The sequence below is a fragment of the Pelmatolapia mariae genome, linkage group LG2 (genome assembly GCF_036321145.2).
Source record: "Pelmatolapia mariae isolate MD_Pm_ZW linkage group LG2, Pm_UMD_F_2, whole genome shotgun sequence".
In the NCBI taxonomy this organism is placed as follows: Eukaryota; Metazoa; Chordata; class Actinopteri; order Cichliformes; family Cichlidae; genus Pelmatolapia; species Pelmatolapia mariae.
In genome coordinates this window covers 30,859,713-30,879,279 of record NC_086228.1, presented here as the reverse complement: position 1 = coordinate 30,879,279, position 19,567 = coordinate 30,859,713, and the positions used below count along the sequence as shown (strand labels likewise).

The following is a 19,567-nucleotide window of genomic DNA, read 5'->3' as shown; positions in this document are numbered from 1 at the left end:
AATGAGAGCTCTTATGAAGACATTTGCATCACTGTAAGTGCTGTCCCCACACATGGACACAGTTTACCTCTGTGCACCACCACAGTAGATTTTACATCTAATAATGAAGGCGAGACTTTCAGAATGGTGGTGCAGTTTCTACCTGAGCACTTGAAACACCTTTTTCCATGATTTTTCTGCATAGGTGCTTTCTCTCTCCACACACAGCGTTTTGCTCAAGTGTATTTGGCATGTAGGCTGGAGCAGGGATCGAACCACCAACCTTCTGGTTAGTAGGAGACCTGCACTGCCTGCTGTGCTACAGCCAACCCTTAGTAGTAACTTTATAAGTGGTGTTGAGCAACATGTCTCCAGGATTTCAGGGGACCTTTCAAAGTTTAATTTTCTTTTTTTGGCCATTGGTGCTTTTTCAATGATGTGAGAACTTGAGAACAAAGCCACACTCAACTTCAGGAGGAGGAAGGGGGTGGCTGTAGTTCAGGAGATCGAAGGTTGGTCCCTGTTGCTCTGGTCTACAGTTTGCAGATCAGCTGCTCTCTGATGAATGTGTGTGAATGTTAGATTTGTGTAGAAAAAAGTGTTGTATGAATGGGTGAATAAGAGATGTTGTATAGAGAGCTTTGCTGTGTAAGAGCCAGTTCATTTATTTAAGCTCTGTGGAAAGTTGAAGCTATTCGAATGTTTGAGAGGATAATGTTACTATGCTGAACTGTCAACCATCAATTCAAGAAAAATAAAAAAATAAAGAACTTTTAAAAAAGTATTAAAAACACATGACTTCATTTTGGAATAAAATAAAGTTTTAATGATTCCTGGAGGATTCAGGAGGCCACAGTTCAACACGTGCAGTTGTTGGTTCTGATTCTCACGTTTTTATCTTTCATCATTCAATTGTTCACACAGTTTTTTAAGGTGTATTTAGGATTTAAATGATAAATCAAGTCTGGTCAGCGAGTTGGAAATAACACAAAATTCCCTCATGTGGCCTTTTGTGCTCACCGCCACAGAAACTTTGTGCTGCAAGAAACAAATGTTACAAAAAACTGTTCAACCTGTCAATTAATGAGTTAGTATTGCTTTGGCACCCTGAGTAATACAATTAGTTTGTAATGTGACTGCTGCATATCAGAGCTTTGCACTGTATGTTTAAATGTTACACTCAGTGCATTTAGCTCTGACACTGTCCATCAGTCTGAAGATTAAATCAGATCAGTTTGACTGTTCTGTGTGATGAATCAATCAGCAGCTTTCCATCAGGATACCAAAGTAAACACTCTCTCCTTTACACTGCTGCCACCGTGTGGGTACAAACTCCTATTCCATTCATTTGAGGTATTGAAATGTTTTGTATCTTTTTATTTAATAGAAACACGCTCCTAAAATAATCTTTGATTATTGCAGGCCTCTTTGTTAATGTGCATTGCACCTCTAAGCTCATGAGCCCACAGTTTGAACAGACAGCAAATATTTAAATGGTTCAGAAGAGAAAGACCCTGATGCAACTAAGATTTGAATGAGTACATGAAGCCTCGGTTTAGGATTTGTTTTTATTGCGAGTATTATAGTATATTATATGATTAACCTTGCTGTGGATGGACGATCACGGACGTGCTCTTGAGTGACGTTTGGCCCATCGTCAGCATCTTTTCCCTGCCGTATGATTGCATTTGTCTCTGCCTCACAGTTTTATTGAGGCGTGAAAACATTAATGCTCATCCTCCATCTTTGCTCTGCTAATGTGCTCATAGTATTATAACCATAACTCTGTAGCTAGTCACCAGGTAGCGCACTATTATGTGCTCTCTGCTCTTTATCCTCACCCACAACTTTGGACACGCCTCCCTGAGCTTGATTCTGTTGAAGGTTTCTTCCTGTCAAAGGGAGTTTTACACACCCCAGGGTCACCAGGTGCTTGTTCACTGCAGATTGTGTGGTTGTTTTGGTTTCTTTCACATATTGTAGGGTCTCGGGGCGTGTGCAGTCATGTCAAAGAGAGAAGAAACTCCAGTGCTGTGCATGAACAGGGATGGGTTACTGCTCTCAGCTTCTGTCAGCTGCACTAGCCTCCAGTTTTTCCCACCCATGATTTGGAGCAGCTCACCATAACATAGCAGGTTGGCCCCAAACTCTGCCTGCAAGAGTCCTTTTTAAAAAGGAGCTGAGGACTTATAAATGTAGTTCGAGCACAGGTCAGCGAGGGAAGGCAATCATGCTCAGGCCTAATATGTCCCAAATCCTACTTAGGTGTTTATCAGCCATTATGCCAGGTCGGTCAAACACACTGTTCCACTAATCCCTCTTACTGGTTCCTGCTTTGGTGCATGCCTACCAATCTGTCAAACCAGCCTGGAAGGATAGTTTTGCATTTTTAAATAAAACAAATCTTTCCTGGCTAATAGTTTTTCTTATGCAGCCGTTCATGAACCAGCTGCATGTCTCCTCACATTCCTCGTCACTCTTGCAGCAGGTAAACATCATCAGCATGTTGCTGCTGCTGCCACCAGTGTGCTTTCCCACTCATGCAGTATTGTTGTTGGAATCCCGAGCTGAAGCCTTCACTTTCTACACAATCAAACACACAATCCTCTCGTGCTCTTAGTGCTTTGGTTTTCAAATTCGAACCAGCTCGGCATGTCTTTTATTCAAGTGGTTTCAATCGAGCTTCTCTACTGCAGATGGTTGATTAGGTTTGACTAATTAAATATTTAGAATGAGACCATAAACAGATTTAAAAATGAGATGCGCATTTATTCACACAAAGCTTAGAGCTCTATGAATAATAAGATAAACAATGTGTGATAAATCTAACACTTTAGAATATATAGAATAAATACATTTCAAGGGGTGTGCGCCAGTTTAACCAAATTACAGTTTACATTACAATCAATATACAGCCAATATTTAGCAGTAGCGTATTATAATAGTGTTCAAAAAAACTAAAACACTACTTAAGGGCAAACATCAGACGTTGACAGTTGACCGTGCTAACCAGCAATCAGCAACGTTTTGCTGTGGTTTCCGTCTCTTCCACACACATCCAGACTGGGAGGAACCACTGGTGTAGTATGCATGCAGTATGTTGTGTGGTGTAGTATGTAGTAACTGGTATGAATGTCAACTCAGATTGACATTCATTTATACATGAACATATTAAAAAAAGGGGTTAAAACAATTGAATTTATTCATTAGGATGAACTTCATGACTTGTCACTATATCTGGTAGTTTCGAGGTAAATTCAGGTGATTAGTGTATTTGAGAGTTCACAGTCTGGTTAATCTCACGGCGTTTGCTTTGGTTTTTAAACTGCGTCTCAGTTTGCAGCATCATTCACTGCAGAATGGATAACACCAAATGAAAGTTGGAGCCCTTCACTTCAGTCTACACTGTTGAGCATTTTCACATCATAATTCATATTCTGGGAAGGAAGTGTGTCATGGTCATTTTGGGTGTGACCCGGTTGCCTCTTTTGCTTTTGCCCATTTTACTGAGGCCAATGTACATGCCAGGGTACGCAGCTGACTCATAGGCGTTGTAGTTGTTGGCCAGGATGTTCTCCTTGAACTTGCATTCATCGTTGTAGTGTCCCTGAGGAAGAGGAAGGTGAAACGTTAGAAACACGAAAGATTTTACATGTCAGCATTTAGTCAGTCTGTGTGCTCCTGCTTCTGTGCATTCATGTTGATGTAGCAGCTCCCACAGGACAACCAGCCTGGATGTAAGGATTCCTCAGTGTGTGTCTGAGGTTTCATCAAGGGCATGAATATCAGCGTAAGAGTAAATTATTCTTGTACAGGGTGGAACGACTGTACAGCGTTCTTTTTTGATGATTTTAAAAGACAAGAACAAGTTTGAATTCACTTTGGATTTTCACTACTTCACAATACTGACTCATCTGTATGTATACATTCACTTAACTCTTTTAATAAGTGGTGCTAAAGTTTCTACAGTGTCTTTTAATTTGACAAGGCCAAAGCCTATTTACATCTCATTAGTGATCACGACTGAGTACAACTGGTAGTTTCTCAATGGATTGGTCCCAAGGAACTCGGTGACGATCTAAGACGTAGATTTACACGAGTTGGGAAGAGCTCTTTGAGCCATTTCTAAACAGCTGTAGATTCCAAGATCATCAGCTCAAACATCTGTACATAATACAAGTTTGGATGTGTCAGCACTTTGCCAAGGAAGAAGAGCCAAAGTCAGAATCAGAATCACTCCATAGTGCATTAAGGAGTCACTAAAGATGTCACAAAAGTACTTAGAACAAGCTTTAAAGAGCTGCAGACGTCACGATCCCCAGGTCCACAGGAGTTATTATGCCCCCCCCCAAAAAAGGCTCAATTCCCATTTGCCAAATTATTTCCAAGCCATTCAAAAACTATTCTGAAGACTGATGAAACAAAAGTTTAACTTTTTGGTAGGTTTGCATGAATCTAAAACGAATCGTTTTCCACTCTTTTGTAATAAAAGCACCATACCAACAGTCAAACACAGCGGTGTTATTATGATAATCTGGAGCTTCTCTGCTCCTTCAGGACCAGGAGGACTTGCTTATCGATGGAGTCACAAATTCTGTTTTCTGCCAGAAAATCAACATGGGCAATATCCACCATCAGTTCAGGGCAGCGTTTCTGCAGAATGACAATAATCCGACACACACATCAAGTCCACATCTGAATGGCTCCAATACATAAAAACAAGCACATATGTAAGTAAAAAAAGGTTTTCGAGTGGTGCAGTCAAAGTCCAGACTGGAATCCAGCTGAGATGCTCATGCTTGAAAACCCTCCAATGCAACTGAATTCATCCAAACAACGTAAAACACTGTCAGTTACTGCAAACACTGGGTTATAGTTCCAGCCATCAGTGACACAAACACTTATTACATTTGGAAAACAGTTTGTTTTTCACACATGACCAGATAAGTTTGGACATCGTTTTCCTTTAATAAATGAAATTAATAAATGTAAAACGTATGAAATCAGGAGAGAGGCAAATACTTTCCCACAGCTAGTTTGTAGTCAAGCAGCATATCTTCTAACTATGGCCACACTATGGTGACAAATGTCTAAAACTGATCCTTCTACATTGGATTTTAAAAATCAATCCGATGTCACAATGTCTACATGCACGCCTTCAGCATCGAACAAAAAACAGTAAAGAAAAGAAACATCTGTTAGACAAATAAACCAAATATATTTCTGCATGTCCACCACAAACCGAGCAGAAACACGTCCCTGTGAACTGCTGTGTGTTTCCAGATCAGCTGCACCCCACGGTGTCCTGTTTCTGTCCTCCGGCATGTGTCAGGTTTCTGCTTCTGCACAGTGTGTGAGCAGCTAGAGCAGGTTTATTTCTTTATTTCTGATATCAGCCTCACAGCTTATTTATTGACTGAAGCAGCTTTTTGGAGTATTATTTTCCTGTGCTCGGTTTGTTTTGAAAGTTCAGTCGTATGCACATTAAGACACGACTGTTTAAAGCAATCTTTAGTTGTGCATGCAAGTCTGTATCTGTATAAATGTGTACATATAGGACAACAGCTGGTGATTAGGTATGTGTCTAACTTATGTTTAGCTAATTACTTTTTTCTTTTACTTCTTATAAATTTGAATAAAACTACTGTCTTAATTTTAAGATTTTAGATTTAACTGAATTTGATATTCCAGATAAATGAATAACCCTAAGAGCAACTATCACAACCACATTAGGCACAAATAAGACACGCTTTGTTTCAGCATTAAGTTCAGCACAATTTAACACAAACTGCATTCTACAAACGTCTTGATGCTCAATCATCCAGGTAAGGAAAGTTGATTCTGTTCATCTGGACGTAGCGTTTTGTAGGAGAAACGTTTCATCATCATCCAGGTGACGTCTTCAGTCTCAGCTGACTGCAGGTTTCCAACCTTATAAACAGTACATTTGCATAATGACTGAAACCAGCCCACTGAAGGAACAATGGGCTGGGAGGTCAGAGGGGAATGGCTGCAATCACAGCATTATGTAAGATGGTGACAGATGTACCCTTATTTACCTGATGTACCTGAGTAAATGTGGTTGTCCCAGCTGGACTTTTGTCAAAGCTGGGAAGGCTCCTAAAGAAAGCTCCAGCTGATCCAGGAGAGAAGGACAACCGCAGCCTAAGCAAAAGCCTGTAGTGATCCCATATGTGTCAGGAGTATCGGAGCAGTTGAGACGCATTTTTTCTAAACACCGGGTCTCTGTGGCTTTTAAACCCCAAAACACGCTGCGCCAAAAACTGGTCCACCCCAAGGATCGGGTCCCCCGACACAAACAGAGTAACATAGTGTACGCTGTTAAGTGCCAGGAGGATTGCCAGGATTTATACATCGGGGAAACCAAACAACACAGAAGAGCTACCTCGTCAGGCCAGGACTCTGCAGTCTATTTACACCTACAGACCAGTGGACACTCTTTCAATGATGAGGATGTAACATCCTGGACAGGGAGGAACGCTGGTTTGAGGGTGGAGTCAAGGAGGCCATTTACGTGAAAAGGGAAAGACCATCTCTGAATCGAGGAGGGGGCCTAAGGGAACATCTGTCACCATCTTACAATGCTGTGATTGCAGCCATTCCCCAACTCTCTGTGAATGGTTCTCATCACCATTGATCAGTGAGCTTTGATCAATGGGTTTTGGTCAGTGGTTGTTGATCAATGGTCATGAGAATTTGCATAATTATGATTAAGGAACTGACCTCCCAGCCCATTGTTCCTTCAGTGGGCTGGTTTCAGTCATTATGCAAATGTACTGTTTATAAGATTGGAAACCTGCAGTCAGCTGAGACTGAAGAAGTCACCTGGATGATGACGAAACATTTCTCCCACAAAACGCTACGTCCAGATGAACAGAATCAACTTCAGGAGATGCATTCTACAAACTTCAGTAAATCACAGTTTGTATCATTTGTTTTAATGTACTTTCCCTCAAAACAAATACAAATGCAGATGTATGTGTGTGTGTGTGTATGTAATTACAAGTAAGTGTAGATTGTCTCATTTATATTCCTGGAGTGGGTTGGCTGGATGTATACCTCATCAGAAGTTGCTCATTTCAAGTTTCATATTTTTAGTGCTACCACTCAGTGAGACTGCTGACCACCATCACCATCCAGCAGTCATTTCATTCTGCCAGTTAAACCATAACTTAAGACTGATAAGATAAACTATTTATGCCCATTTAAGGCTTAATAGATAACATGAAGACTGTAGGATTTAGCATGATGCCGCTCGTTTCAAAAATATTTCCACTTATTAAATTTATTACAAATGTCAGTGGAGGTGGAGAGGTAAGTGACGGAAGTGACGGACAAGGTAAGCGACTCATGTTGTAACTGACGTCAGACGCCGGAGATTTTGGCGGAAAATTAAAGCGAATGGTAGTTTAGATTTGAATAAATTCCTTTAAGCTTCAGTATAACCAAATACACTTATCAATTGTCTTATAACTAACAACATTTGTCTAAATCATCTCCAACACCCTGGAGAACAACGGGGAGAGTTTAGAGGCTCTCCAAGATTACATCGATCAGTACTTCCAGGATCTCGTGATGAAGAAGGCTCAGAGTGCAGCTTCCCCGGCCAAACCTGAGACGCCGTCGTCGAAAAGACTTCGCCCGGCAGATTCCCCCGGCACAACATCGCCAGCCGGCAAAGATATTGTCGACATACTGGAGTCAATCGACCAACGACTGTCCAGTTTCGATGCAAGGCTGTCCTTGGTGGAGATTCTTCACCGGGAATTTAAATCCTTGCGAGAGTCCCTGGAGTTCAGCCAGCAGCAGGTGGAAACGCTCGCTGCTGAAAATGCCACGCTAAGGGAGTCGGTGAAATGTCTCACAGACAATGTTACTCAGCTAAATAGAGAAAATAAAAAAATAAAAGAAACAGTTATTGATCTACAAGCTCGTAGCATGCGTGATAATCTGGTATTTTCTGGTATTCCAGAAGCCGCTGGAGAGGACGCGGAGGCCACGGTAAAAAGCTTCATCAAAACCCACCTGAAGCTGCCCGAGGACACGGTGAAGAACATCGTCTTTGATAGGGTGCATCGCCTCGGCCCCATTCGGGCTGCGGCCGGGAGACCACGTCCTATCGTGGCCAAATTCGGCCACTACAAACAAAAGGAACAGGTGAAAAGCCGCGGCAGGGAATTAAAAGGAACGGACTTCAGCGTGAACGACCAGTTCCCCAAAGAGATCCTGGAACGACGCAGGGTCCTCTTCCCAATCCGACGCAGCTTTATCCAGAAGGGCTCCCGCGCTGTCATCGCTGTGGACCGGCTGTACGTGGACGGACAGCTCCACCGCGACCCCGACATCACTCCGTGGCTGTATTAACTTCACACCAGATAAGAATCCGCTACACCCTTTCCCCACCCACTCACACTAACTTGCATTAACATCTGTTTAACTTACTAGTATCAAATCACATCTTAGGTGTGATTTCATAGCAGAATTAACACCGTCACTCTCCGTCAATGGTTTGATCGGAATGTTTCCGGATTTTTTTTTTTTTCTTCTCGTTTTTTGTTCTCTTTTTTCCCCCTCTTGTTTTTATGCTGCTCACCCTTGTCCTTGGTTTCTTTCTTTCTTTTTTCTTTCTTTCACTGCTTCGATCACCTGCTTCCACACTCATCCACAAACAACATCCTTTATTTCGACACATACGCACAGCACGATCACGCACAGCCATGCGCTCAACGGCAGCACATTTACATCAGACAGCGCACACAGTCGTATAGGATACACACATTTAAACCAAGCGTACTCATCTTAGTAAATATGCACACACATAGTCAGACTCAGGGAGCATCTCACCACACATTTTTTTCTCTCTCCCCCTCTTTTTATTTACGAACAAGTGATGTATTCTCTCCACCTGTCTAAGCGACACACACAGCATACACCCCTAGTTATACACAGACATCTATGGGTGCACTGAGATTCGTTACATGGAATGTAAATGGAGCTGGCTCCAGAGAAAAGAGGTTAAAAATATTTAACCAACTCAAAAAACTACAGGCAGATGTTGTCCTTTTACAAGAGACCCACAGACCTCTTAGAGGTTTGAATGAACTTAAAACATCTGAGTTTCCTAATGTGTTCTCAGCTTGTTATAATTCTAGACAAAGGGTAGTAGCAATTTTAATCCATAAAAAAATTAATTTCACAGTACTCGATACAGTTATAGATCCAGAGGGCAGATTCTTAATCATTAAACTATCTATACTTGATAAAAAGCTATGTATTGTAAGTGTATATGGTCCAAATGTTGATGATCCCTCATTCTTTCACGGTTTTTTCAGTGCACTCTCTGAACACTTAGATGGCACACTTGTTCTTGGAGGCGACCTCAACCTTGGACTAAATGAAGAAATGGATAGGCTCAATACAGCAGGAACTCAGCGTAATTGGCAGTCCATAAATATAATCAAACAGTATATGAGCGACTTTGGTCTTTGCGATGCATGGCGCTCCCTTCACCCCACCAGTAAGGAATATTCTTTCTTCTCACATGTCCATCACTCCTACTCTCGTCTGGATTATTTTTTGGTCAGCAGCTCACTGCTGAGGGACATTTCAGACACTGAGATTCACCCTATAGCTGTCAGCGATCATGCTCCTGTATCTTTAACACTAATGCACAAGAATAATACTACGCCTAGTAAAAACTGGAGATTTAATACATCACTGCTTAAAGATGAAGACTTTATTAAATATTTTAAAAAAGAGTGGACTTCATATTTAGACTTTAATGACACTCCCGGAACATCAGCTTCTGTTCTATGGGAAGCAGGGAAAGCTGAGATGAGAGGTAAAATAATTTCTTTCTCATCACATAAAAAGAAAAAAGAAAACAAAAATATCCAGGAATTAGAAAAAACCATCAAATCACTAGAAGAAGCCTATGCGTCCGACCAAGATCAGGAAACATTGAACAAAATACGCAAAACAAAACTAGAATTAAATGAGATAATTGATAAAAAAACAAAATTCTTAGTACAAAGACTACGCTTACAAAATTATGAACATGGTAATAAATCCGGTCAATTTCTAGCAAACCAGCTAAAAATAAATAAAGAAAAAACAACTCTATGTGCTGTTCAAGACTCATCTGGGAATACAGTATATGACCCGAAACAAATAAACAACATCTTCAGGGATTTCTATAAAACGTTGTATTCACCACAAATAAACCCATCTAAAAAGGAAATTGATCAGTTTTTAGACAACATAACTCTCCCAAAATTATTAGACTCTCAAGCAATGGCATTGGATTCGCCACTGACACCAGGTGAATTCCAGGAAGCCCTGATAAGTATGCCCAATAATAAGGCTCCAGGTCCAGACGGCTTTCCTGCAGAATTCTACAAAGAATTCTGGACGACTTTAGCCCCAATTTTTTATAGAACGCTGTTGGAAATCAAAGAAAATGGCAGACTCCCATCAAATATGAATTCTGCAAACATTAATCTCCTGCTAAAACCAGGCAAAGACCCTGTATATCCCTCAAGCTATCGTCCAATATCCCTTATAAATGTAGACCTTAAAATAATCTGCAAAGCTCTCTCGAAGAGACTAGAGAAAATAACCCCCCTCTTAATTCATCCTGACCAAACTGGTTTCATAAAAGGTAGGCACTCATCAACAAATACACGTAGATTACTTAATTTGATAGACTACTCATACAGTAAAAACCTTGAAACTACAATATTTTCTTTAGATGCAGAAAAAGCGTTTGACAGAGTTAACTGGAAATTTCTATTTGCAACTTTACACAAATTTGGTTTTGGATCTTCTTTCATCAGCTGGTTAAAAATATTATATAATTCCCCAACAGCTTGTGTCAGAACAAATGACCAGACATCCTCCAGCTTCTGTCTCCTGAGGGGCACCAGGCAGGGATGCCCACTCTCCCCTTCACTGTTTGCAATTTTTATTGAACCACTAGCAGCAGCAATTAGACAGAATTCAGTAATTAAGGGCATAAAATGCAAGAACGTGGAACATAAAATCAGCCTTTATGCGGATGATGTGCTACTCTTTCTCCAAAATTCACAAACCAATATCTCTGGGGTGATTGAATTGATAAACTCTTTTGCAAGAATATCAGATTACTCAATTAACTGGTCAAAATCTACAGTCCTTCCGATTAATTGCTCCTTCCATAATTCCTCTTCTACTCCACTGCAATCGGGAAATATAAAATATTTAGGTATTAATGTTTCTCCCAAGCTTGCAGATCTAACTAAATTAAACTATATCCCACTTTTAAAGAAAGTAGAAGGCGATCTGGCTAGGTGGAAATGTCTACCCATATCACTCATGGGAAGGGTTGCCGCTATAAAAATGATGGTCTTACCAAAAATAAATTATTTATTCTCAATGATCCCAACTAAACCGCCACAAGATTGGTTCAGATCTCTAGATTCATATATGTCCAAATTCCTTTGGAAAAATAAGCCCCCACGTATAAGCTTAAAAACACTACAAAAGACCAAGGATAAAGGAGGATTAGAACTACCTAACTTTCAGCACTACTTCTTAGCCAACAGGCTCCAATTTATCTCAGGATGGCTAAAACATACCCTCTTAGATGAACCTTGGCTAGATGTAGAACAAGCACTTTGCAATAATCTAGAGATTTCAGATCTACCATTTATCAGCTCAAACATTCAACGACATGAATGCTTCAAAAGCGTCAACATTAGCTCCTCTCTGACAGCATGGTGGGAGTTTCTGAAGTTGACAGAGTCTTCATTAATCCCATGCAAACGTACACCTATCTGGAACAACCCTGACATATTACAAAACAATAATATGATAAACTTTTCAGATTGGAGTGGTAAAGGAATCAAATATTTAGAACATATACTAGAAGGAACAGAATTTATTTCATTTGACAGACTAGTTACAAAATATGGGATCAACAAGAAAAGATTTTTAGAATATCAACAAATTAAATCCATAGTAAAAAAGAAATTTAAACCGGGTCAAGTTGAACTACAAACACCACCAAGTGTGGTTCAATTTCTTACTCTTAAAACCCCCAAATTACTATCCAAAATATACAGAATGCTTTCTAAAATAGATGAATCAATATCACTTCCTATTGCAAAATGGGAAGCGGATTTATCAGTTAACTTAGACCAAAACTTCTGGTCTCAGATTTGCTTAAAAACCTTTCATCTAATTAGAAATCCCAGTCTTCAATTAATTCAATACAAAATACTACATAGAGTGCACTATACAGGTCATCGGATGTTCAAGATGGGCTTCACGTCTACCAACAACTGCTCACACTGCCAAACCAATTCACTGGACAATTATATCCACGCTCTTTGGTTCTGTCCACCAGTTCAGAAGTTTTGGCGTGAGATATGTGAAGACTTATCAAAGTGTCTGAAATGTAACATTCCAACTTCTCCTTTAGTGTGTTTGTTGGGCAGCTTAGATAATGTCACTTCAGAAAAGAATATAGCCCACATGGTTTTCACTGCCCTATGCATAGCCAAGAAAACAGTCCTCATGAACTGGAAAAATAAAAATAATCTTAATTCTAACCAGTATAGAAATTATCTATTAGATTACATTAGTCTTGATACAGCCTCTGCCACCACATCAGATCAATTGCTCTGGGCTCCTTTGATCGGCTCCATCACCTAGTGGGGGTGGGGGGTCATAGTTTGGTCCCACCTTTACTGTTGTGATTGGTGTGGGGGTAGGGACAGGCTTAGGGCGTCGGGGGGTTCCCCAGGAGCATCTTCCTTGGGGGGCTCAACCCGGGGTAGCGGTCATGGCCAATTAAGGGCTCTGTTGGCTCTTAGGTGATGGTTTCCTCGTGGCTGCCTGCAGCGGGGCTAGGGGAGGGTCTGTGCTGACGGACGTGGGTTACTGACCTGGTAGCCTAGCTGCCCCTGGGTGGGTCCGGGACGGGCGTGAGGTTCTGGGGGCACTCCGTCTCTGGGCTGGGGCCCTGGCCGGGCCTCGGGGGCTCGGGTCCTGGTTGGTGTGTTGCTGGGGTTGTGGGCGGGTGGGTATATGGGGGCCCAGTCCTGGCGCAGGGCGCCGCCAGTGCATCGAGCCACCTGGGGGACTCTTCAACTGGTGGGGGAGGTTGTCACATCTTGCAGGAGCTTTCCTCTCCTCAGGAATTCTCTCTGCAGGAGGGGGAGATATAGGAGAGGTGGAGGAAGATCTCAGCCTGGGCGTCTATTGTCTTGTGTAGTCTGGAAGATGAGTGGATGATGGGGTGGGTGCAGTTTTCTCTGTAGTGGGGTCGGGTGGGCTGTCCCGGGCTCTGTGGGGCCGGGCGGCGCTGCTGCACTGGGCCCTGGTCCGGATGGGCCTGGGCCCCCTTTCCCTGGCGGGTTGCAGAGCATGGGGGTGCCTACTGGGGTCAGCGGGGGAGCTGGCCCCAGGGAGGGGTCACTTGCCCCTCCCTTTCTTCCCTCCCCATCTCCAGCTGCCTCCCTCTTCCCGCTCCACCACAATCACCCACACATGCAGGGCCTTGGGGTAGGGGTGTGTCACCAGGGTGCAGAGGAGGCATCCCCCCCCTCTGTCCCCTTCTGGCTGCCTGTGCCTCAATTTTATCTCACAACTTAGACATTCACATTACTCACACTCTCATAACACATACATATAGGATCTTGGGGGTGGGCTCACAACACGGACTCCAAATTACCATCAGGGTGTACACCTCACCCCTGGCGTCGTTGCCCACCTCTCAATTTTAAATACACGTAGACATTGAGGGCTATCAGGAGGGGCTATGCGCTTACCTGCTGCTCTCTGGCAGGTAGCTCCATGCCCTCCTGGGTTTTAATTGCACCTTAGAACACATATACATCAACACTACATATGAGCGGGTAGAGGGAGGTTTGGAGTCTTCTCACACCCCCGGTCTCTGCGGCCTGCTGGAGCGGGGGGGCTAGGAGGAGGAGTTGGCCGTCCGACTGGGGTCTGGGGTGTGGGGCCTCCTGCTGCTGCGGAGTCGGGGCAGTCTGCTTCTCCCCACTGCAGGGAAAAGGGTAACACCACCTGGGTCTGGGTGCAGTTTCCCCCTCCAGGGGCAAGGGTACCTAGACCCGGTTCTTAGAGTACGCTTGGGGAGTGTGATTGTGTGTACAGCGTCTCTTTATGTCTGTCTCCACGTTGGTTGAGTGTGGAGTAATTGCCTATGAGAGCATGAGGGTGGGAATGGATGTTTGTATTTGAGTGTGCCTGTATGTCTGTGTCTATATGTCAGGTTGGGTATCAGACGCCACCTCTCTGGGGACATCTCAGGCCCTCCAAGGTTTGGAGGCCTATCTCCCCCCACCACTTCCCCTGCCGGTGGCAGACGCCCTCAGACATCGATGCGTTGGTGGTTCTTTGTGTCCGGGGGTGGGCGTCCGGGTACACACCAGCTCACTCCTTGGTGGCTGCTTATCGGGGCCTGGAACCTGGGGCTCGCTCGGGCCACTTCGGGGGTGGGGTGCCCTCGGCCTCTCGGCCTGGGGCTCGGTCACTCAGGCACAGCTGGCTGCCGGCGGAGCTCACGGGCACGTCACTGCAACCCCCCCTGGCTTCTGCTCCGCGGCTGCTGAGTGATCCCTCATCTGGGACTCTCCTCAGCTCTTTCTGGGACAGTGGCGCGGCTGCCCCTCTGTTGGTCTTCCTTGGTCTCTTGTGTTCTGGGGGCCTCTGGATGTCTGGAGTTTTGATCTCCTCCATACCTGCTTCATGCCCTGGAGGATGGGGCTGTGGCCCCCCCCCCCACACACACCCTCTAGCAGATCATTACATTAAGGAACCTTTTAAATACAAGCGCGCTCATGCTCACAGGTGTACACACAGGTGATCACACACACAAACTACACCCTTTTTGGCTCCTACCTCAAAGCACACTGTGCGCTGTCGATCTTATGTGCTGCACAATAATGTTTAATATTAAGTATGTAGTGTTATATTCCCATATATCATTGTGATGTTGTTTATTCTATTACTCTCGTTTTCTTCTGCTTGTTTTCTTTTTTCTTTCTCAACAGGTGATCCAGGTGATCGATATAGGTATTTTTTGTCTGCTTATTTTGTTGGTTTTTGTTTTTTGCCCTTTATCCCCGTCCCTGTTCTCCGCTGTTTTTTTTTTTTTGTTTGTTTTGTTTTTTCCCCCCTCTTTCTTTCTCCCTTTTCTTTTCCCCTGTCCCGTATCTAGCAAGTAAAAAAAATAAAATAAAATAAAATAAACAATAAAAGGTAAATCAAATGGACCATTACGGCAAGGCTGGGATGGTCCATTTGGTAAAGTAAATCCGTTGGGCATCTTTCTTCGCCTTTAGACAATAATTCTGATGGCAAAAGAACCAAACGGGACAGGTTTAAAAAAAAAACAAAAAAACAAATGTCAGTGAACAGTGGCTGGTGGAGGGTTACAGCATGAACATATGGGTGTAATGCTTTGGACCAACTCACGGCATGCATCACAAGCCCCCGTGTGCAACAACAGTAACAGCAGGTAAAGGTTCTTACCGAGCCATAGAGTTTCCCTTTGTCATTCATAGCAACGAAGAGACCGCTTCTCACCCCATAGAGAGTCACCACTCCTCTCTCCACTGGAGAAATTTCTAGCAGGGCTGGAGTGAAACATGAAAAGGACAAGTTGCTAATGCTTAGTAAAGTCATCAGGTGCTGCATATCTGCAGAAGATTAGGACAGCTCCTGTATGTTTATGCTTCTTAGTGAAATGGTTCATGTCATATAATGAAACTTGAAAAACCCACAAAAACAACATAGAAAACAACTACCATACTTTAATATAATCTTTCTGTTTTAGGGTTGGAGCCTGGCATGTTCTCCACCCTAATGGGTCGACACGGGCCTTCTTTTGAAAGTTTGTGTTTGTGACATATATGAATAATGGCGTTAAACCAGACACACTTACACTAAAGGCTCATTCTCATAAAATATTTCTCCATTTCCACGACACAAAAACAGATATGCACTTTGTTATTTTGATTTGATGATCTGATTTCAGTTTGTTCACATAAACAGCATCAGTGCTGAAGGCCTGTGTTAGCTAAGTGTGTGGAGTACTCTATCACCTCTACAACGTCAGCCTCCATAGCAACTCCAGAGACTCCCAGTGCTATGGAAAATGATGTGGCTGGTCCCAGTGCCTTAGAAGAACCATCCAGGGGCTGCAGGCCTGTAGCACTGACCTCTCATATCATGAAGGCTAAGGAGACACTTCATAAACTCCATCTCCTGCATGTGTTTATAAGTCACTACTATACGTATAGACATGTACGTTCTTCTTCTCTCTTGTGTAGTTTGTATTTTGCCATGTTGCTGCAAGTTTCAGATCATTTATTTTCTCGTATGATTCAGCTGAAGCATCATGCTTTGTTTTCCTTCTTTTGGATTCACAAGTAAATTCTGCATGTCATCACCAGAAGAACTCCTCATATCAATCAGACAAACAACAACACAAAACCTCTGAGCCCCAAAAGCTTATAATGCACAAACACATTAGTGCAGTCATTACTGAGTCTGTCCCCATAATTCCAATCAAGTGTTTGATAATTCATTCATTCAACCTGTAACTGTTCCAAACAGCAGCGTCAACCTAGCAGGAAGATCACTTTGCATTTGAGATAAGATCAAGTTTTATAAATATCTATTTACACACAGTTTACTGCAAAGATCATATTTGAATTCCAAACTAATTATAAGCCTGGCTTATAAATGAAGCTCTAGGGAAGATATAAGTGGAGACTGGGTTAAAGGTTCTGCTCTGTTCTGTGAGGCAACATCTGGAGGCGAGTGAACAAACTGGTGCTTATAAAGCACTTTTCTACTTTAACTGAAAACTTAAAGTGCTTTTCACTGCAAGCATTAACACAGGCCACATTAATGCCTGTGTTAATGCCATTAACACAGGCATTAATGTATTATTCACACACACACAGATTCATTTTGGGGTTCAGTATTTTGTTAAAGGACACTTTAGCATGTGTCGCTCTGCCTCCTGAACAGCAACTCAGTCACACTAAAGTGTTCTGGGAACATTTGGACATGAAATCACGTCGACTTTTGGGTTCGTTTCATATTTCTTCAGCCGACGTGCTGATCTGCCTGACAGACTGAGAAACAATTTCCTCATTATTGGAGAATAATTTACAAACATTTATTAAATAACACGTGTCAGTGATTCCAATGATTTTCTTACAGGCAACATAATTAGACTTGTTGCGGAAAATCCGCCCCCTGCTGGCCATTGTTTTCAAGTGTATTGCAAACCTGACTTTATTTTTCTGAGTGTCAGCAGGAATTCTTGTTTTTAGCTATTTATTAACATCACGCAACTGCATGATTTCTTATCTTTTGATGTAGAGATACAAAAAGAAGAATATTGCAGAAAGAAAAATCAAACAGGATGTACAGTATATTTGCATGCAACATGCAGTTTCCTCAATCCACACAGAAATCACTCGACCAAACTTTGACTTTTGAGATAGTTGGGTCCTTATATTTGTTCTTTTCATAGCAACAAATGATAAAGTTGATGAATCAGGGAAAGGAAAAATTACTTACTGTATCTGTTTTCATTGTGCACGCCCGTGATCTTCCCATTGGGTAAGACCTGAATGTGGAAACCGATGCCCACGTTACAGTAAAGCCTTCTCAGTCTCTTTATGCCCAGCAGGTATTCTCCGTCTTTCGCTGTCACTTCCCTCTTGTCCCAGATGTTGCTGCTGGGTGAAACCAGTGATCCAGCACTTCGTACCGTTTGTCTCGTCCGGCTGATAACTGGAAGCGGAGCGGAGGAGCTGCACAGGAGGATCCCATACAGAAGAAGCGGGAGCTTGGACCTTGGTGATGACATACTCTACCTACCAGTCATAGAAGTACACAACTATTGTGTTGTGCTTATCCAACTGAATGTTTAGTTAGTATGAATAAAAACTGGTAATAAAATCTTCAGTGATCAGAGAATTATCCTAAAGACAATACCTTAGCTCCTGCACTCTCTAAAGCCCGGTAAACATTTTCAGTGTGCATATTTAGACATCTTGAAACACCTCAAAACCCAGCGGGGGTCCAGTTTGCAATGTTTCGCGTTTCCTAATTTTGCTTTGTCCTCAGGTAGAGTCAGGAAACAGAGAACACACTTATATGTGCCCCGTATTACATCACGCACCACCTGCTGTCATATTTGCCTGTGAGTCATAGATGCCGTAGAAGAACACAAACTGGGATATCAATAAAATACATTGTGACAGAAAACAAAGAGGAACACGCAAGCACACAGAAACCCAGTAAATAATAAACAAAGACATCAGATAGAGACATTCAGACTTCTGAGCCACACTGGGCACTCACGTTCCTGTATACTAGGGCTGTAACTGCCTTTAAAATATTCAGCAGCAGATCAAAAACTGAAGAAAACCATGAATCAACATATGGTTCTCTCTGTCACTTTACCTGATGCTGCTGAAGTGAAGCAGAGCAAAGGTACAGAGGTCTGATTACAGACACAGCTAAGCAGTTTGTAATTTGGCATCATTTTAACACGTTTACATTTCTTTGGTATTGAACTTTCTTGTTGGGAGGTCATTTTTGAAATAACAAAACAAAACAAACAAAACAGCGTCCGACAGCGCTGTAAACAAAGGTAGACTGGTGCATAACAAGCAAGCGAATAATGCAGAAAACAGAGATTTGAGATGAGAAACTGTTCTTGAAGTATACTGAGAGAGAGAGTGCATGAAGTGTGATTTTATCCTGGTGGAAGTAAAACAGCCAAAGTCAGAGTCAATTCATGATGATGTTTATCAAACGTGAAGCGTAGTTTGGACCTTCTTTTGCTGCTGATTCAGTGAATTTTGGATGGAGAGTGACAAAACCTGCAGCTTCAGGCCACTTGGTTATGGCGCTCCATGTATGTCCTGCCTGCTAGCATCTTGCACCCTGCTGTTATGTGCTGGATTGTCTCAGGGGCATCTTTGCACAGCCTGCACCTGGGGTCTTGCCTTATGTGCTGCCATGATTAATGCATGTGCTTTCCTTCAGTGCAGCTTTGCTAGCCATTGGTGCGACTTCTAAAAATAAGCCACTTCTTCTGCATGCTGTGCGGGTCCTGTCCTTTCATGAAGGTTCATTTTCTTGCTCTTCTTCTTCTGTCTCAGATTTCCAACCCATCATGGCAGATGGCCCCGCCCCTCCCTGAGCCTGGTTCTACTAGAGGTTTGTTCCTGTTAAAAGGGAGTTTTTCCTTCCCACTAACACCAGGTGCTTTCTGATAGGGGCTCGCTTGATTCCTGACACTTATGGTGTATTTTTACTATCAGAATCATTAAAGCAGTGATAAACATTCATCATAAGGAAAGGTAGGTGATTACCAGTTAGCCAAGCTAAGCGTCTGTTAGTATCTATTTTCATATACAGCAGGCTGATTACTCACTGCAATGATCAGCTTCTCCTACGTTTCAATGCAAAACTACAAAGGTGATTTTTTTAAAATACATTGTTCTGGAGTTTTTGGTTACTGTCCTGT

At 42.6% G+C, this 19,567-nt stretch overlaps 1 protein-coding gene across 1 annotated transcript; it reads right to left on the bottom strand.

Annotated features, from left to right (window-relative positions):
- Nucleotides 1-3,409: 3,409 nt before the first annotated feature.
- On the bottom strand, nt 3,410-17,896 carry LOC134637100 (fibroblast growth factor 4-like). The gene is made up of 3 exons (XM_063487445.1): nt 17,605-17,896; nt 15,541-15,644; nt 3,410-3,586 (listed from the first exon to the last, which is right to left on the bottom strand). Exons 1-3 carry the CDS (start codon nt 17,894-17,896, stop codon nt 3,410-3,412), a joined length of 573 nt encoding a protein of 190 aa, XP_063343515.1.
- Nucleotides 17,897-19,567: the final 1,671 nt, after the last annotated feature.